General features: G+C 36.1%; 2 protein-coding genes across 2 annotated transcripts in view; both read left to right on the forward strand.

The window, feature by feature from the left end:
• The first annotated feature begins 2339 nt into the window (after positions 1-2339).
• Positions 2340-20089, forward strand: part of LOC140824146 (uncharacterized) — a 46203-nt gene continuing 28453 nt past the window's right edge. The window contains 7 exon segments of the mRNA XM_073185745.1: positions 2340-2984; positions 3324-3769; positions 3863-4341; positions 4344-5219; positions 5222-5280; positions 5415-6165; positions 19304-19310. Of these exon segments, the coding sequence (XP_073041846.1) occupies positions 2340-2984; positions 3324-3769; positions 3863-4341; positions 4344-5219; positions 5222-5280; positions 5415-6165; positions 19304-19310 (3263 nt within the window).
• LOC140822985 (uncharacterized) lies at positions 8682-9227 on the forward strand. Its single transcript, XM_073184033.1, has one exon. It carries the CDS (start codon positions 8682-8684, stop codon positions 9225-9227), a length of 546 nt encoding a protein of 181 aa, XP_073040134.1.

A 20089-nucleotide genomic window follows, 5' to 3' on the forward strand; every position in this document is an offset into this window, starting at 1 on the left:
TATTTCTCTCTATATTTTTCTTTTATTTCTTCATTTAAATATAATTAGCATGTTAATTTCATATTCAAAGTTTTACACTTTGAATAATGAATAACTTCCTAAAGTTGAGATGATAAGGTGAAACTCTTGGCATGATAATAAGGTTATTAAAAGGTAAGAATCTATGTTTTATATTATTTAATCATTATTTATTGTTTATGTTATATTTATTTCTTTAAGCATTTTTATACCCTACTTATAAGTGGGAGTTTTGATTTATTGTTGCTATATGTTACACTAAATTCTTGGAACCATTTAAATGTTAGTTTGGTATTACCAACCATTTAAAGTGGATGCCTTGATTTATTATATATAAATATATTATAATATTAAATTCTTGGAACCATTTAAATGTTAGTTTGGTTTTACCAACCATTTAACTTGGATTCCTTGATTTATTATGTATAAATATATCATAATAATATTTTCTTGGTACCATTTAAATGTTAGTTTGGTTTTACCAACCATTTAAAGTGGGAACCTTGATTTAGTGTTTACAAATATATATATAGCACAATAAATACTTGACCACATTTATAAGTTTTGGTATATATTATATATTTATGAGATAATAAATTATAACATAATATAAATATGATTATTTAATATATTGGAACCATTTTATTAAGTGGATTTCAATATTGTTCGTTAATGTTAACTTTATTAAAATACCAAGAGTGGATCCTTTAATCTCAACTACTTAAATTAAAATTTGAACAATTAAAATTTACCCATTAAATATTCAAACAATTAAAATTATAAAGAAACAAAAACAAAAACAAAACAAAAAGACATTGTAGTGGACTTATAATTACCTTAGCTTCACTGTGGATACGATATTCGGACTCACCGAATTATATTACTTGTGGACAACCTGCTCTTGGGAGTGCAACAATCAAAGTCGCAACAAGTTTTTGGCGCTGTTGCCGGGGAAGTATAATTTAATTTCAAGTCTGTTTAATATTGTTTATAGTTTATTTTTCTTTATTTGAATTTTTATTGCTTTTGTGTGTTTTTTTTTTCTTTTTCTTTTACATTTGCAAGAGCATTTGGTCACGTACACTTAGTGGTCGACTCATTCGAAACAACCCTTTATTTTTACAAAACATGGCGGAAGAACCCATCCAAGAAAATGAAGATGAAATTCAATCTCAACATGATCATGATAGACGAAGAACACTTAGAGATCACATGAATCCTACACGTACTAGTGCACCTTCATGTCTAGTTTTTCCCCCTGATGCATCTCATTTCAATTTTAAGCCTGGTATTATCCAACTTTTACCCAACTTTCATGGCTTAGATTCTGAAAATCCATACATGCATTTACGAGAGTTTGAAGAAGTGTGCAACACATATAATGATCTAAATTGTAGCATGAACACCATTCGACTTAAGCTTTTTCCTTTTTCTTTAAAAGATAAAGCTAAAACTTGGCTACAAAATCTTAGATAGGGATCCATTCGAACTTGGGATGAATTGCAACAACAATTTTTGAAAAAGTTTTTTCCATCTCATAGAACAAATTCTTTCAAAAGGCAAATCATCACTTTCAATCAAAAACAAGGAGAAACTTTTTATCAGTGTTGGGATAGATACAAAGAATTGCTTAATCTTTGTCCACATCATGGTTTTGAAATTTGGAGAGTTGTTTCTCAATTTTATGAAGGCTTAACACCTAAAGATAGGCAAATGGTTGAATTTATGTGTAATGGAACATTTGAAGATAAAGATCCAAACGAAGCAATTGAGTATCTCGATTCATTAGCTGAAAATGCTCAAAATTGGGATACTATAGGTACAATTGAACCATCAAACAAGATTCAATCTCCTACATCTGGTGGAGGTATGTACACTCTCAAAGATGAACATGATCTTCAAGCTAGATTTACCTCTTTGGCAAGAAAAGTTGAGGCACTTGAATTGAAAAAGAATGGTCAATTAAAATCTGTTCAAGAAATTGCGTGTCACATATGTGATACAAGTGATCATTTTACAAAAGATTGTCCCACTTTACCCTCTTTTAAAGAATGTCTCCATGAACAAGTCAATGTTTTGAACAATTTCAAAAGGCCAAATTTTGAACCATTTTCTCAAAATTACAATTCTGGTTGGCGAAATCATCCAAATTTTAGTTGGAGTAATGATAATGTTGCACAATTTCCGCAACCAAATTTTCAAAATCAACAAAATTTTCAAAATTATGCACTTATGTTCCTCCACCTAAAAGGAATTTGGAAGATTTATTGAATTCTTTCATTGCAAAGCAAGAGTCTATCAATACTGAAACTGCTCAAACCATGACAGATTTGAAAGATACTCTTGCTAAATTTGCATCTGCACTTAATGTTCATGAGAAAGGTAAATTTCCTTCACAACCTATGCCTAATCCCAAGGATCATCATTCACAAACTGGAACTTCTGGAACTCAACCGCTGGATCAGGTAAAATCTGTTATTACCCTTCGAAGTGGTAAGGTTGTGGAAAAATCCATTCTTGAACCTTGTGAAGATGATGATAAATCAACTTCAAAGGGTAAGGAAGTGGAACCCATAACTTCCGAAGAGGAGGTTCAACAAAAAGTGTCACCACCATTCCCTCATGCATTGAAAAATACAAAAAAATCAAATTTGAATTCTGATATATATGATATTTTTAAACAAGTAAAAATTAATATTCATTTATTAGATGCAATAAAACAGGTACCATCATATGCTAAATTTTTGAAAAACTTGTGCACTGTGAAAAGAAAATTGAATGTGAAAAAGAAAGCATTTTTAGCCAAACAAGTAAGTGCAATCATTCAAAATAATAATACTTTGAAATACAAAGACCCTGGTTGTCCTACTATTTCATGTATTATTGGAGAACGAAAGATTAAAAAAGCCTTGCTTGATCTTGGAGCTAGTGTTAATTTACTTCCATATTCACTTTATCAAGAACTAAATCTAGGCGAGTTAAAATCTACTTCGGTAACACTTTTACTTGCTGATAGATCTGTTAAAGTGCCAAGAGGTATGGTAGAAGACGTGTTGGTCCAAGTTGATAACTTTTTATATCCTGTCGATTTCATAGTTTTAGATACACAACCTATCGAAGCTTGTAATGCAATTCCTGTAATTCTGGGTCGTCCGTTTTTAGCAACTTCTAATGCTCTTATAAATTGCAGGAATGGAATAATGAAGTTGTCATTTGGTAACATGACCTTGGAGCTCAATGTTTTTCATATTTGTAAGCAACCACATGACAAAGGAGATGAAAGTGAAGATGAAAATCTTATTGAAACTCTTGTGGAAGAAAACATTCAAGAAGAGAGTACTCGTGATCAATTAGATATTTGTTCAATTGAAACTGTTAAAGAAAATATTGAAATTGATCTTGATGATTTTATCAGGTATCACTCGTTACCAGGATCAGAGAAAGAATTTGATGCAAAATATGAGAACAAAGACGAACCACCCATATTGGAGTTAAAACCCTTGCCAGAAGAATTGAAGTATGCATTTCTTGGAGAAGATGAAACATATCCGATGGTAATTTCTTCCAAACTAGAAAGTGATCAAGAAGGTAAATTAGTTTATATGCTTAAAAGACATAAAAATGCAATTGGTTGGACACTAAAAGATCTCAAGGGCATTAATCCACTAATTTACACACACAAAATTCATTTAGAAGAAAATGCTAAAACATCTCAACAACCACAAAGGAGATTAAATCCACACATGAAAGATGTTGTGAAAACTGAAGTTCTCAAACTACTTGATGTTGGGATTATCTACCCTATTTCTGATAGTAAGTGGGTAAGCCCAACACAAGTAGTTCCGAAAAAATCTGGCATCACAGTGATAAAAAATGAAAAAGGTGAATTGTTAACAAGTCGAGTCCCATCTAGTTGGTGGATGTGTATTGATTATAGAAAATTAAATGACGCCACTAGAAAAGATCATTTTCCACTACCATTTTTGGATCAAATTTTAGAAAGAGTAGCAGGTCATCCACACTACTGTTTTCTTGATGGATATTCAGGTTATTATCAAATTCCCATTGCACTCGAAGATCAAGATAAAACTACATTCACATGTCCTTTTAGAACATTTGCATTTAGAAGGATGCCATTTGGATTATGCAATGCCCCAGCAACATTTCAAAGATGTATGCTAAGCATTTTTTGCGACATGGTTGAAAATTGTTTGGAAATTTTCATGGATGATTTAACTGTCTTTGGGAATACATTTGATAATTGTGTTGAAAATTTGGAAAAAGTTTTAAGAAGATGCGAGGAAAAAGGTCTTATTTTAAATTGTGAAAATGTCATTACATGATTACTTCTGGGATTGTTCTGGGACATGTCGTGTCATCTCATGGAATTGAAGTTGATAAAGCAAAATTTGATGTCATTGCCAATTTACCCCCTCCAAAAACCATTAAAGAAATTCGCTCATTTTTGGGACATGCTGGATTTTATAGGAGGTTTATAAAGGACTTTAGTTTAATCTCTAAACCCATTTGTAACCTCTTAACAAAAGACAATGCATTTGAGTGGACTCAAGAATGTCAAAATGCTTTTGATAAAATCATTCGACATTTAACATCAGCTCCTATCATGCAACCTCCTGATTGGTCTTTACCATTTGAAATCATGTGCGACGCGAGTGATTATGCAGTCGGTGCAGTACTGGGTCAAAGAAGAAACGGTAAGCCTTATGTGATATATTATGCAAGTAGAACTTTAAACAATGCTCAAATGAATTACTCCACAACTGAAAAAGAACTACTTGCTGTAATATTTGCATTAAATAAATTTCGTTCTTATTTGATTGGATCAACGACTATTGTGTTTACTGATCATTCTGCTATTAGATATTTGTTGACGAAACAAGATGCAAAGCCACGACTGATACGATGGATTTTGTTGCTCCAAGAATTTGACATTGTGATCAAAGATAAAAAAGGAACCGAGAATGTCGTAGCCGATCATTTATCGAGACTAGTAATAGGATCATCTTGTGAAATGACACCAATTAACGATAATTTTCCTGATGAACATCTATTTTCAGTTACTACTACACCTTGGTTTGCTAATATAGTAAATTTTCTTGTGACAGGAAAAATGCCACCGCAATGGAGTTCCCAAGATAAGAGAAAATTTTTGAATGAGGTAAAAAACTTTTATTGGGATGATCGTATCTGTTCAAGTACTGTCCAGATCAAATTTTTCGACGTTGCATACCCGACAATGAGGTAAGTAGTGTCATTAAATTTTGTCATTCAGAAGCATGCGGAGGACATTTTTCTTCAAAGAAAACAGCTGCAAAAACTTGCAGTGTGGATTTTATTGGCCCACTTTGTTTAAAGACACCCACGAAATCTGCAAGATCTGTGAAAATTGTCAAAAATTGGGTGCAATTTCAAAAAGAAACATGATGCCTTTAAATCCTATCATTGAAATTGAAATCTTTGACTGTTGGGGAATTGATTTTATGGAACCTTTTCCACCGTCGTTTGGATACTTGTATATTTTAGTTGCAGTTGATTATGTTTCCAAATGGATAGAGGCAATTCTATGTCGAACAAATGATCATAAAATCGTCGTCAAATTTTTGAAAGAAAATATTTTTAGTAGATTCGGAATTCCTCGAGCTATGATAAGTGATGGGGGAACTCACTTTGTTAATAAACCATTTGCTTCATTAATGAAAAAATATGGTATTACTCACAAAGTAACTACTCCTTATCATCCTCAAACAAATGGACAAGTTGAATTAGCTAATAGGGAGATAAAACAAATTTTGGAAAAAACTGTTAACTCAAATAGAAAAGATTGGTCTCTGCGACTTAATGATGCACTTTAAGCATATCGAACAGCTTTTAAAACATCATTGAATATGCCTTCCTATAGGTTGGTTTATGGAAAACATTGTCATTTGCCTGTAGAATTGGAACATAAAGCTTATTGGACGATCAAAACTTTAAATTCAAGCATGGATGATGCCAAAAAATTGTGTAAATTGCAACTTAATGAACTTGATGAACTCAGAAATGATGCGTATGAGAATTCAAGGATTTATAAAGCAAAAATCAAATCATTTCATGATAAAACTATTCTTAGAAAATCTTTTGAGATTGGTAAAAAAGTTTTTCTTTATAATTCTCGACTTCACATATTCCCAGAAAAATTACGATCAAGATGGACATGCCCATATGTTGTAAAGAATGTGTATCCTTATGGAGCTGTGGATATTGAAAATCCTAAAAATGGTGATGTTTTTAAAGTGAATGGACAAAGGCTTAAACCATTTTTGGAAAATGAAATCTTTCAAGAAGAGTTTATTTCTCTTTCTGATCCTTAAATTTTTATGTTGCATTTATTTTTGTTTTTTTTTTATTTCAGGTTTCCTTAATCTTTTTATTTTCCCTGTTAAATGGCGGATAACAGTACTCCGTGTAAGACCCGAGAATTTGATTACTGTAATCTGAAATGATTTGAGTATAATTATCGTAACCCGAGATTAATCTGAAATGATTTATTGATTAATCTAGATAATTATAGACGGAACGGATTAGATCGGAAAAGATGGGAAAAGACGCGAAATATATATGTGCGAGAGTGTGCATTCGCGCACATGCGCGACGAGATGCGCGAATCATGCGCAGAGTAGGCAGAAAGGTTGGCGCATATGCGTGGCAGAAGGCGCGCATATGCGCGAGTTGATGTATGCGGAGACAGTAGGTCTCGCGCATATGCGCGATGTCAGTGCGCGCATATGCGCGAGTAGTCCAGTAGCCTAAGGAAGTGCTCGGCGCATATGCGCGACGTGAACGGCGCACATGCGCGAGCATGGCAGAATAATTGGCGCACATGCGCGGACTGGAGGCGCGCATATGCACGGAAGCTGCCGAGACACGTGCTGAGAGATTGTGTCTCGCGGATATGCGCCGATGGTGGTCGCGCATATGCGCGAGACGTGCAGCATAAAGGGGCGAGCCACTTGCCTTACATACGTTTGTGTATATATATATATATATATATATATATATATATATATATATATAGGCACGAATTCTTCAGATATCAGAAAAGAAGAAATCGAGAAAAGGTTCGGGAAAAGAATTGAAAAATCCTTACGCCTTTTGTGAGAAATCCGTACATCTGATTTTGAATCTGACTGCGGTATTGTGTTCCTATCGACGTAGGCTACAACTGGACGTAAGTTTTGCTACGTTTTGATATATTCTAAAATTATGGTATTGTCAGAATCTGATATGATTCATATATGATGTTCTTGGCATGTTAGACATCGTATAATCGAAACTGGACTGAGGAACAGATACCATATGAAAGTGTTATGATTTTTAGAGTTGAATTGAGTAAGAATTGATATCAAGATTGAGTGATTATCGAGTATAATACGTTAGAATTGATATCTGACTGATATGGTATTCCTGGATATATTGAGATTATGATGTTATGCCGTCGAAACAGAATTTGATTGAATTCTGATTATATCCAGTATTGATTGAGTGGTGTATTGACATTATACCCTCGATATCGTGATTATCAGATTGAGTATTGACAGGCTTGGGGTTCGAGACTTCGACAAAGTCAGAGTACCAGAAAGAAAGGTATAAATTAATGTTGAGTTGGGATTGCACAACTCGAGTGAGGTTTGACTCGAGTTTCCCTAAATCACATACTTAGTATATTGCATTGATATTTTTAATTGATGAGATTGATGTTGTAGTCTATTGATTTATAGCAACTGCATGTATTACTACTGATTCGTTTAGTCATTGGCTGATTCGCCTAGTCACCGGCTGATTCGTCTGGTTTATTGACTGATTCGTCTAATTATCGACTGATTCGTCTAAACTTTGGCTGATCGCTTAATTACTGGCTGATTCGTCTAGTTATTGGCTGATTCGCTTAATTCTTGACTGAGTCGTCAATTCTACGTCTGTTTCGCCCAGACACTGGATATATTAATTATATCGATGCCGTTTAGGGATTGATTCATTCCTATCGACTGAGATTCGGTATATATATCATTATCCGGACATCGGGATCCCTAGGATAGAGTTGAGTCGAGTTTGAGTCTGAGTGTGATTCATTGTTTGATATTGAGTTATGTTTCTGATTTGATACATGTTATGAATATTTGTTATTATGCTTTTATATATGTTTTTATATGATTGCATGTATACATTGTTTATACTGGGATGTATTTCTCACCGGAGTTATCCGGCTGTTGTCTTGTTTTGTATGTGTGCATGACAACAGATGGGGCTGGATCAGGGTCAAGAAGAGGATGAGAGAAGATAGATAGCGTGGAGATCCGGGCTTCGAAGCAACTTAGGATTCAGCACTGATATATAGTTGAACCTAGTTGAATTCCTGTAGATAACACAAGATTTGTATGTTTATGTGTAATATGTAATTTGAGTAAATTACATTACGTTTCCGCTTTGTATTTAAAAAAAAAATTAGACCCTGTTTATTATAATTGATTGATTAGTCCCAGAAAGTGATTAAGAATTGAATTAAGTTCGGGTCCCCACACTCCGTGACTCTCATAGTCGGTTAAATCAGTTTCCCAAAATTGCTGATACAAAAATAAAAAAAAATCATTTCTTTTCTTTTCAAAATGGATGAAATTCTCTCAAAAATTTGTAAATATTTTCCCTCTGTTTCTGAAAGTGTTCTAAGAAAAATTTATACAGGAAGGTGTGAAAGATTGAGATTGCTAATGCAAAAAGGAATTCCAGAAGATATTCGTTTTGTAATTGAAGCTAAGGTTCGATTAGGAGGAGAAGTTCCACAATCATTGCTCATTCGGTATTTGCCTGGATTAGGAAATAGCACTTATGCGAAAAAACGAATGGCCAAAAGTTTAGGGGTTTGTCATAAGTGTGCAAGATGGACTTGTGACAAACGATGCAGATCTTTGGGATGTGTTTCCAATAACAGAGAAGATAAAATTGATTTCATTAAGAATGGGCTGAGTAAGGAGTCTTTAGATAACATCTTATTGACTCTTGAGACGCATTCTAGTGGACATATGCATATTGAACTTTTCAGTTTATGGAAACAATTTCAAGATGAGTGTCATAGTCTTGGGAATCTGACTAAAAAAGACCCTGTTTGCCAATTTATAAGAAAATTGGATGGGAAGCATATCCTCGACTCATAGAAGGCGTTGAAGCCGTTTTTGGTCGTAAAACCAGAGGAAAATTGTGAGCCACAATCACACTACTGTTTATATGCATGTGTGTCATTATTGTTTTTACTATTTATTCTGTTTACAGCTGTGACTCATAGTTTTGTTATGATAACATATTACCCCTATAAAATCTCTCATCTTTCTCTCTATTTTCGCAGAAAAAAAAAAGGTAAAAACATGGCTGGATCCTCTGCACAAACATTGAAAAATATTTGTGTATTTTGTGGGTCGAGTCCTGGAAAAAATGAAGTGTTTGTAGAAGCAGCGAATAATCTTGGAAAGATATTGGCTGAGAGAAAAATTCACTTGGTATATGGGGGAGGTAATATTGGGTTAATGGGATCTGTTTGAACATCTGCTCATCTTGGAGGTAGTCAGGTTTTGGGTATTATTCCTATAGCTTTAGCTGAAGGAAATATTACAGGTGTTACGATTGGGGAAGAATTAAAAGTTTCTTCTATGTATGAAAGAATCACCAAAATGATTGAAAATTCTGATGCTTTTATCGCACTACCAGGTGGTTTTGGTACATTAGAAGAAATTTTTCACACTGTTTCTTGGGCACAACTTAATATCCATAATAAACCTGTGGGCTTGTTGAATATCAATAATTATTATGACAGTTTGTTGACATTTCTTGATATAGCTGTGGAACAGAATTTCATTTCAGAAAATTCACGACGGATGCTCATCTGTGCTTCGACTGCCGACCAATTAATTGATGATTTGGAAGTTTTTGTTCATAAGCCTGATCCGATGATAGAAAATATCAATTGGTCGCAATCAAGCAGTAAGAAAAGGAAGTTGGATCATTGATTCAAACGTCGTGGATTGGTTTGCGTTTGTTTCAGTTTGTTTTCTTCAATAAAATTCCAGGTGATATCTCTTTCATTATGTACTCTTTATTAATAGCTATTTTGACATTAGGGACAATGTCATATTCGGATTGGGGGAGAACAAATTTAAAAAAAAAACAAATTTAAAAAAAAATTAAATATTATTTTAAAATAAAAATATGTTTATTGTTTGTACCTTAGTAATTTTTGCAAAAAATGTCATACTTTACATATTTGAAAGATTTAAATTAGAACATGTATTAATCTATTTAAGAATGTTTAAATTTTTATTTGAAAAAAGGTCATTTTTAATATTCTGATCAATATAAAAATATGATTTATGAAATCTTTTTGAGTGATTAACCATTGTGATAAAATTAGGTATTAAAGTATATGGCCCAAGATATACCTTATAAGAGTACCTAAAATTTTAAACTCACACATATTTTGTGAGTGAGTGGAGAGGACTGAGAAAACAGCTTTCGAGCCTTTATTGATCATGAGAGAGACTATCTATTGTTTAGATCTTGAGTTCTTATTTTGAAAAAAAAAATATTTCCTGAAAAAAAAAAGAGGAGAAAGAAAAAAGAAAAATATTGAAGATCTATGTAATTTTTAAGTTATATGCTACGACCCATATATCTCTCATAAAAAAAGAGAGAGAGAAAATTATTGTACAAATTAAATAAATATGTGGTCAAGAAGCATAAACTTAGTCTGATTCCATGATGTTATGAAAAAAAAATAATAAAAATTATCAGGAAAAAAAAATATATAATAAGAACAACTAAATTTTGAATCAATGGATTTTCTATCTTTTGATTAGTTTGGCTCGTTTGTCTATCTGCATTCTGTAAACCATTTCCTTGAGCATTTATCTGTATTCCAACTCCATGAGAGAAATCGTTGCCATAAATTTGAAACATTTATTAACCTGTGAGGATTTGGAGTTGAGACTCTTACTAGGAATTTCTAAAGGCCGTATACATTTAACTACCTGAAATAAGCTTTGAATTGATCATCTCAAATTATTTCACAAATTATAATTATGATGATCTTGATATAACTTTGACAGTTTTCAAATTTAATTTTAACACTTAGATAGTTTTGATTACATTTCTATTTAAATTAATCAATATGTTTTGTATTGCTATTAACGCTTAAATTGCTAGGGACTAGCAATAAGCTGGTTGGGGAGTGTGATAAAGATAAAATATTGTATATTAATTAAATGTTTTATTATATAAATATATAGTTTTTGTTTTATTAAATGTTTGAATATTATATGTTTTATAATAAATTGTATAAAATATAAGTTGTTGTGTAATTATAAGTTTTTACTATTTTTACAGGTTCGATAAAACACGAATAAACTTGGCGTTGCAAATGGGATTAAGATGATTCTTAGACCTGTAAAAAGTTGATGTTAATATGTACAATATTGATGAAAGTATGAGATAAAAATCTTTTCACAAGTGGGATCAAATTATGCAACAAATAAAGTTACCAAAGGAGTGGCAGTTTTACCATGCTCTAGTATTTTGACCATATCTCTCAAATTACTTGGTCAAATGGTTTGAAAAAATTACCACAACTAGACAACTCAATTATCCACATGTTTCTTTTTATGTGAAGAAGTAAATTCGGAGAAGAAGATTTTCAAAAGTGATGTGTATTAAAATATTAATTTCTTGGAACACCAATGAAGACTTATGTGTAAAAAATAATATTTTATTTGTGGTTGTCTCCCCAAATTTGGCTATAAATAGGGGTGCATTGTAATGTATTGAGATATCCCTAATTCTATGAACAAACCTTTGAGTTCATAATATTTCTCTCTATATTTTTCTTTTATTTCTTCATTTAAATATAATTAGCATGTTAATTTCATATTCAAAGTTTTACACTTTGAATAATGAATAGCTAACTTCCTAAAGTTGAGATGATAAGGTGAAACTCTTGACATGATAATAAGGTTATTATTAAAAAGTAAGAATCTATGTTTTATATTATTTAATCATTATTTATTGTTTATGTTATATTTATTTCTTTAAGCATTTTTATACCCTACTTATAAGTGGGAGTTTTGATTTATTGTTGCTATATATTACACTAAATTCTTGGAACCATTTAAATGTTAGTTTGGTATTACCAACCATTTAAAGTGGATGCCTTGATTTATTATATATAAATATATTATAATATTAAATTCTTGGAACCATTTAAATGTTAGTTTGGTTTTACCAACCATTTAACTTGGATTCATTGATTTACTATATATAAATATATCATAATAATATTTTCTTGGTACCATTTAAATGTTAGTTTGGTTTTACCAACCATTTAAAGTGGTAACCTTGATTTAGTGTTTACAAATATATATATATAGCACAATAAATACTTGACCACATTTATAAGTTTTTGTATATATTATATATTTATGAGATAATAATTTATAACATAATATAAATATGATTATTTAATATATTGTAACCATTTTATTAAGTGGATTTCAATATTGTTCGTTAATGTTAACTTTATTAAAATACCAAGAGTGGATCCTTTAATCTCAACTACTTAAATTAAAATTTGAACAATTAAAATTTACCCATTAAATTTTCAAACAATTAAAATTAAAAAGAAACAAAAACAAAAAGACATTGTAGTGGACTTGTAATTACCTTAGCTTCCCTGTGGATACGATATTCGGACTCACCGAATTATATTACTTGTGGACAACCTGCTCTTGGGAGTGCAACAATCAAAGTCGCAACAGTTATATAATTGAGCTCTTATGGATTAACGTTATTCGAGGTTTAAGATTTACAACCATTTCACATCAGGGATGCACTTGTAAATAATAAGTTACGTAAGTTTGGTGTCGTAAGATAAATATTCGGTTCAAAGATTCTAGGCTAATACTACTCCGAGGATGAAATAAGGTTTAACCTTTAAGCGTCCTACTGAGAATAGAAGTCGATCAGTAAATTTTGGTACAAAGGTTTTGTAATGCCCAAGATTTTATATCGTGTTAAATGACGATTATAGATTTTTAATCGAGACGATTATGAAAGGGCTAACCGAGACACAAAATTAGATCGCGTGTGAAAATTGATGTGCGAGGACAGTAGCATCGGCGCACATGCGCGAACGGATGAGCGCACATGCGCCAAAAAGGCCGAAGACCTCGCGCATCTGCGCGAAAGATGTCGCGCATATGCGCGAGCCTATGCAGTTGCGTACCAGTAGGCCTCGCGCATATGCGCCAGTAATGTCGTGCATATGCGCGAGCTGCCAAGATCGAGACCAGGCTACAACTGGACGTAAGTTTTATTACGTTTTGACATGTTTTGAAATTATGATGAATACACGTCATATATGTTATTCTTGACATGTTAGACAGTGTAGAATCGAAGTCAGATTAAGAAACGGACTGAATATGGAATTGTTATGAATTTCAGAATGAAATTGACTAGAATTGATATCAGATTGGTAGAGTGGTTGATTGTAAATGTTTGGAATTGATATAGACTAATATGGCATTATCAGTATCGCCAGATTGTACTGTTGTACTGTCAGAATTTGATAAAACAGAGATGTTGTGATTTGATTAGAATATTGATACAGAATATTGGTATTGTCATTGCCAGATTGAACAGTGACAGGACTTTGAATCTAGACTTTGATTGTATCAGATCGACAACAAGAAAGGTATAAATAAATGTTAATTCGGGATTGCACAACTCGAGTTAGGTTGACTTGAGTTTCCCTAAATCACATACTTTATTTTATTGCATTGATATTTGCAGATTATCAGATTGATATGTTATTGTATTGACTTAGAACAGAGTCAGAGTCCGAGTCTAGGGCAGACAGCCTAGCTAGGGCAGAACCACCGAGTCTTTCTCAGAACCGATAAGACTCTAGACTTACGGTGTATCGACGAGCTTCAGATGTAGATCGACGTCTATCTCAGACACACTCGATACAGCATACCAAAGTCTAAATTAGATTGGGATCCCTAGATTTGAGATAAGATAAGATTAGATCACGAGTCATTGATTCATGTAGTCAGATTGGATACATGTTTTGATGTTTGTTTATGCTTTTATATAGGTTTTATATGATTGCATGTAATACATTGTTTATACTGGGATATTTATATCTCACCGGAGTTATCCGGCTGTTGTCTTGTCTGTATGTGTGCATGGCAACAGGTGGGACAGGTACAGGGTCACAGAGATGAAGACAGATTGAGATTAGAGTGGTGATTCCGGACTTGGACTAGAGATAGGGTTTAAACACTTGATAGTTAGGTGTTAAACCTGAGTTGTAAATTATTATTATGTTTGAGCCTTATACTTTTATACTGATATGTATAGGAGTTTGATTCCATTACCTTCCGCATTTTAAAAAAGAAAATTTAGACCCTAATTATTATAATTGATTTAGTCCCAATAATGATTAAGAACATGATTAGCGTCCGGGTCCCCACAACATGTGGTATCAGAGCGATAGATCCTTTAGATTGAGATAGAAGAGGCTAGTGAGCGGGGTAGATTGAGGTTTTCTTTCCTGCTTTTGAATGCTAGCATGTCTTACTGCTTTATTACATGTTACTTGTTTATCTGATGTGATATAGTAATATGTTTTATTGAGATTAGATCAGTACTGATTCTAGATCAGCAGTAAGATGATCAAAGGAGGATTGAAACAGAATTGTTGTACTTGTTACTAATCTATTTGATTATTAGATATGCCTCCGAGACGAGTACCAGAACAGGGAAGTACATCTAATCCTCCAATGGATGTCACTCCGACTCCAATGGAAACGTTACTGAAACGATTTCAGTCATTTCATCCTCCAACCTTGAAAGGCATAGAGAACGCTGTAGAGTGTGAGAGTTGGCTTGATGATATTGAGATGCTGTTCGAATCCTTGGAGTATACAGATGAGAAGAGGGTGAAATTAATTGGACACCAGCTGCACGACGTGGCCAAGGACTGGTGGATCACGAGAAAGAGAGCCATGGAGCATAGAGGTACAAATATTACCTGGAATATATTTAGAACTGAATTTTATCAACGATTCTTTCCAGTGTCATACCAGAAGGACAAGGGAGCGGAGTTTTCCAATCTAAAGCAAGGACCGATGAACATAGAGGAGTACGTGTCAAAGTTCTCCTCCTTGCTGAAATTTGCTCCACATGTGGCTGACAGCGAAGAAGCTACTGCTGACCAGTTCATCAATGGCCTGAACCCCGACATTTTCACATTGGTGAACACAGGGCGACCGGATAATTTTACTGATGCCCTGAATAGAGCCAAGGGAGCAGAAGCCGGTCTGATGAGACAGAAAGGGGCTTCATTTGTGCCTCCAGCACCGAGACTACAGCAACCACCTCCCAGATTTGAGAGTGGCAGCAGCAGTGGAGGGAAGAAAGAATTTTTGAAAGCCAGGGGAAAGCAATTCAAGAAATCGGGGAGTAGTTCTTCCATCTCCGGTGGTTCTAGACAGAGCCAGAGCTACACTGGAGTTTACTGCAGGACTTGCGGAGGAAGACATGCAACCGAGCAATGACAGGGAGTGACTGGTAGTTGAAATTTCTGTAAACAGCCGGGACACTTTGCTAAAGTGTGTCCACAGAGAGGTTCGCAGAGAACTCAAGGGGCCGAGTCATCGGGATCAGTAGCACAGACTGGGAGACGATCAGCTGCTGTTCATACATTCCAGCCAGCGCCAGCTCAGTCACAGCAGAGGCCAGGAGGAAGCCAGACAGTTGGTCAGTCTCCGAGACAGCAGGCCAGAGTCTTCGCATTGACAGAGGAGCAGGCCCAGGAAGCACCAGATGACGTTGTAGCAGGTAACTGTTCTTTATGTGGTTACTCTGCTTATGTACTGATCGATACCGGTGCTTCAAACACATTTATTTCTGAACGATTTGCATTGAGTCATGCATTGCCTGTAGAGTCTTTAGCTACTGTAGTGTCTGTTTCTTCTCCGTTAGGGATGGGTTTGATATCCGTAAATTCGGTTAACAATTGTATACTACAGTATGACGGGCAAGAGATTGAATTGGATTGCATCGTACTTGGGTTGTCAGATTTTGATTGTATTGTCGGTATTGACCTGCTAACCAAGTACAGAGCGACAGTGGATTGTTTCCACAAGATAGTGAGATTCAGACCAGATATGGCTGAAGAGTGGAAATTTTACGGTAAGGGTTCTAGATCGAGAATTCCTTTAGTATCCGTATTATCTATGACTCGATTGTTACAGAAAGGAGCAGAAGGATTCCTTGTATATTCAGTAGATTTACTGAAGTCGAGTCCAGCATTGGCAGATCTGCCAGTGGTACGTGAATTTGCTGACGTCTTCCCAGATGAGATCCCGGGATTACCTCCAGTCAGAGAGATAGACTTCAGCATTGAACTGATGCCAGGTACAGTGCCGATCTCTAGAGCTCCGTACAGAATGGCACCAGTTGAATTGAAAGAATTGAAGGATCAACTGGAAGATTTACTGGCCAAGGGGTACATCAGACCGAGTGTTTCTCCTTGGGGTGCTCCAGTACTGTTTGTAAGAAAGAAAGATGGTTCGATGAGACTCTGCATCGACTATCGGCAACTGAACAAGGCAACGGTAAAGAATAAATATCCTTTGCCTCGTATTGACGATTTATTCGATAAGTTGCAGGGTTCTTCAGTATATTCCAAGATTGATTTAAGATCGGGATATCATCAGCTGAGAGTCAGAGATTCTGATATCTCAAAGACGGCATTTAGAACCAGGTATGGACACTATGAATTTATTGTTATGCCGTTTGGTCTGACGAATGCTCCAGCTGTATTCATGGGATTGATGAACCGTGTATTCCAGAAATATCTCGATGATTTTGTGATTATTTTCATCGATGATATATTGATTTATTCAAAGAATATGAGTGAGCATGCTGAGCATTTAAGAACTGTGTTGCGAATTTTAAGAGCTGAGAAATTATATGCTAAACTGTCGAAATGTGAGTTTTGTCTAAGACAAGTAGTATTTCTGGGTCATATTATATCTGGAGATGGTATATCAGTTGATCCCAGTAAAGTGGAAGCCGTGATTTCTTGGCCAAGACCGACATCAGTGCCTGAAATTCGCAGTTTCATGGGTTTAGCTGTAGTATCCCGATGCCTAATTTGAGTTAATTATCGGATTAATTATATTTCGGTGGGATCGGAAGGACCGAACAGAGTTCGGATCGTCCGAAACGGGTTCGGATCGTCCGAAGAGGGTTCGAATCGTCCGAAGACAGGTGGCTGGACACGTGGAAGACATGCAAAGTTCGGATCGTCCGATCAGGGTTCGGATCGTCCGAAGACAGGTGTCTGGACACGTGGAAGACATGCAGGGTTCGGATCGTCCGATAAGGGTTCGGAGGGTCCGAAGTGTACAGTGGATCGGATCGTCCGAAGTGGATCGGATCGTCCGATCGTTGTCTATAAATAGAGGCGCGAGGCTTCATTTGTTACTCGCCAATTCCGAGTGTTCCAGAGCGTTTTAGTCGTTTCTGATGGGTTTCTAGTCTTTTCCCGAGGTTTAGGCACTAGCGGGGAGCTACTGGTTTTGTAGCGGAGCTGTGCTCTAGTTGGGAGCTAGCGGCATCAGTGGGCTGACTACGGACGCAGACTTGATTCTAGGACTGATTGCTAGGATCTACTGGTTTGAGGTACGAAAGTACTATCCGAGATAGCAGGATTGAGTATGCTTTACTATGTGTTGCATGTTTATATGTTGCATTGTTATCTGTCATATGATGCATGGTTTATTATGCGGCATTTGCATAATCATGTTTAGCCTGACTATTTTTGAGATAGCCTGTTGAGAGGGTGCTCAGCCCTCGTTTGTTGTGGATGGTTGGACCCCGTTGGCCGACGGTGGTCAGGTCACCGGTATATCCACAGGTTTATTTTGGTATGGGAGCCACCTCCTGGTGCGACGGCGCAGAGTGCTACATACCTTGACGTCATTTACCTGAGCAGTATTTCGATATACCCAGATCCTGGTATCCAGTACATTTTGCATACATGCATATCATAGTCTTGTATACTCATACTTTCGGTGCTGAGCGTTTTATGCTCACGTCCTCGGTTTATCTCTGTTTTGGACACCCTATTCGATGGGGCAGGTCTCAGGTTGGACGGTCCAGGAGGGAGTGGACAGGGAGCTGGCAGAGGTTGACCTGTAGATGTTGGTATTTGTTCTTGGTTTTTAGTTCGATCTAGTTGTTTAAGTATTTTGTACTTACAGATTCGATTGGGTTGTATTACTGTTTTTCCGCTGTTTACCTGATTCAGTCTTAAATGTTAATTTTGCATGCTTAAGTTCTGATTAGTAGGTGATTCTGGAACGGGTCACTACATTTATGGTATCAGAGCATGCATTAAGATTTTGGGATTTAGAACTGTTCTTTTGAGTTTAATCTCTGGTAACTTTTGTAGATTTAAGAGATTTCTGGTTTTGACGACGATGCTAGTAGTCATGGCAGCGTTGGACGCTGGGGAGACCGCGACGATCGGGAGCGTCGTCGAGAGCATCGAGAACGTCGTCAACACCATCGTGATGAGCCTCGGAGTTTTAGTATGCATCGGTTCTTGCAGATGGGGCCGAAACCTCTTTCAGGCGGTGAGACCCCGGATGTTGCGGAGAACTGGCTTGAGAGGATGGAGAGCTGCTTCAAGACTTTTCAGTGCTCGGCGGAGCAGCAGATTGATACCCTTGATTTCTTGCTGGAGGGTGGTGCGCGCAAGTGGTGGAGGTCTACCTCTGCACCGATAGTTCAGCGACAGGGTCGAGTTCTTTGGGCCGATTTCCGAGCCGCTTTCATGCTGCTTTACTTTCCGCCAGCTCTTCTGCAGACCAAGGCGATTGAGTTGATCAATCTGAGGCAGGGAAGTTTGTCTGTTGATGAGTATCAGCAGAAGTTCTTTGAGTTGCTTCCGTATGTTCCGCATGTCAGTGACAATGCTAGTGCCAAGTATAACCATTTTCTTCAGGGCCTCAATCAGGAGATTTATGATCGGGTTGTTGTCTGTGATGATCCGACATCGTATGAGGGCCTTGTGAATCGTTGTCGCCAGGCTGAGGTAAGTTTGCTGAGAGGTCGAGCCATGCAGTCTGCTCGTCCTACTAGTTCTTTGGGTCCCCGCGTCCAAGCATTCAAGAAGGCTGGTGTAGTGACCCGTTCCAGAGTCACCTACTAATCATAACTTAAGCATGCAAAATTAACATTTAAACTGAATCAGGTAATACAGCGGAAAAACAATAATACAACCCAATCGAATCTGTAAGTACAAAAATACTTAAACAACCAGATCGAACTAAAATCCAATAATAAATACCAACCACTACAGGTCAACCTCTGCTAGCTCTCTGTCCACTCCCTCCTGGACCGTCCAACCTGAGACCTGCCCCATCAAATAGGGTGCCCAAAACAGAGATAAACCGAGGACGTGAGCATAAAACGCTCAGCACCGAAAGCATGAGTATACAAGACTATGACATGCATGTATGCAAAAATGTACTGGATACCAGGATCTGGGTATAACGAAATACTGCTCAGACAAATGACGTCAAGGTATGTAGCACTCTGCGCCGTCGCACCAGGAGGTGGCTCCCATACCAAAATAAACCTGTGGATATACCGGTGACCTGACCACCGTCGGCCAACGGGGTCCAACCATCCACAACAAACGAGGGCTGAGCACCCTCTCAACAGGCTATCTCAAAGATAATCAGGCTCAACATGATTATGCAAATGCCGCATAATAAACCATGCATCATATGACAGATAATAATGCAACATATAAACATGCAACACATAGTAAAGCATACTCAATCCTGCTATCTCGGATAGTACTTTCGTACCTCAAATCAGTAGATCCTAGCAATCAGCCCTAGACTCAAGTCTGTGTCCACAGTCAGCCCCACTGATGCCGCTAGCTCCCAAC

Source organism: Primulina eburnea, chromosome 2, assembly GCF_022965805.1.
Source record: "Primulina eburnea isolate SZY01 chromosome 2, ASM2296580v1, whole genome shotgun sequence".
Taxonomy (NCBI): Eukaryota; Viridiplantae; Streptophyta; class Magnoliopsida; order Lamiales; family Gesneriaceae; genus Primulina; species Primulina eburnea.

Coding starts and splice junctions, on each gene's coding strand:
- LOC140822985 (XM_073184033.1), top strand. CDS start 8,682: ATGGATGAAATTCTCTCAAAAATTTGTAAATATTTTCCCTCTGTTTCT.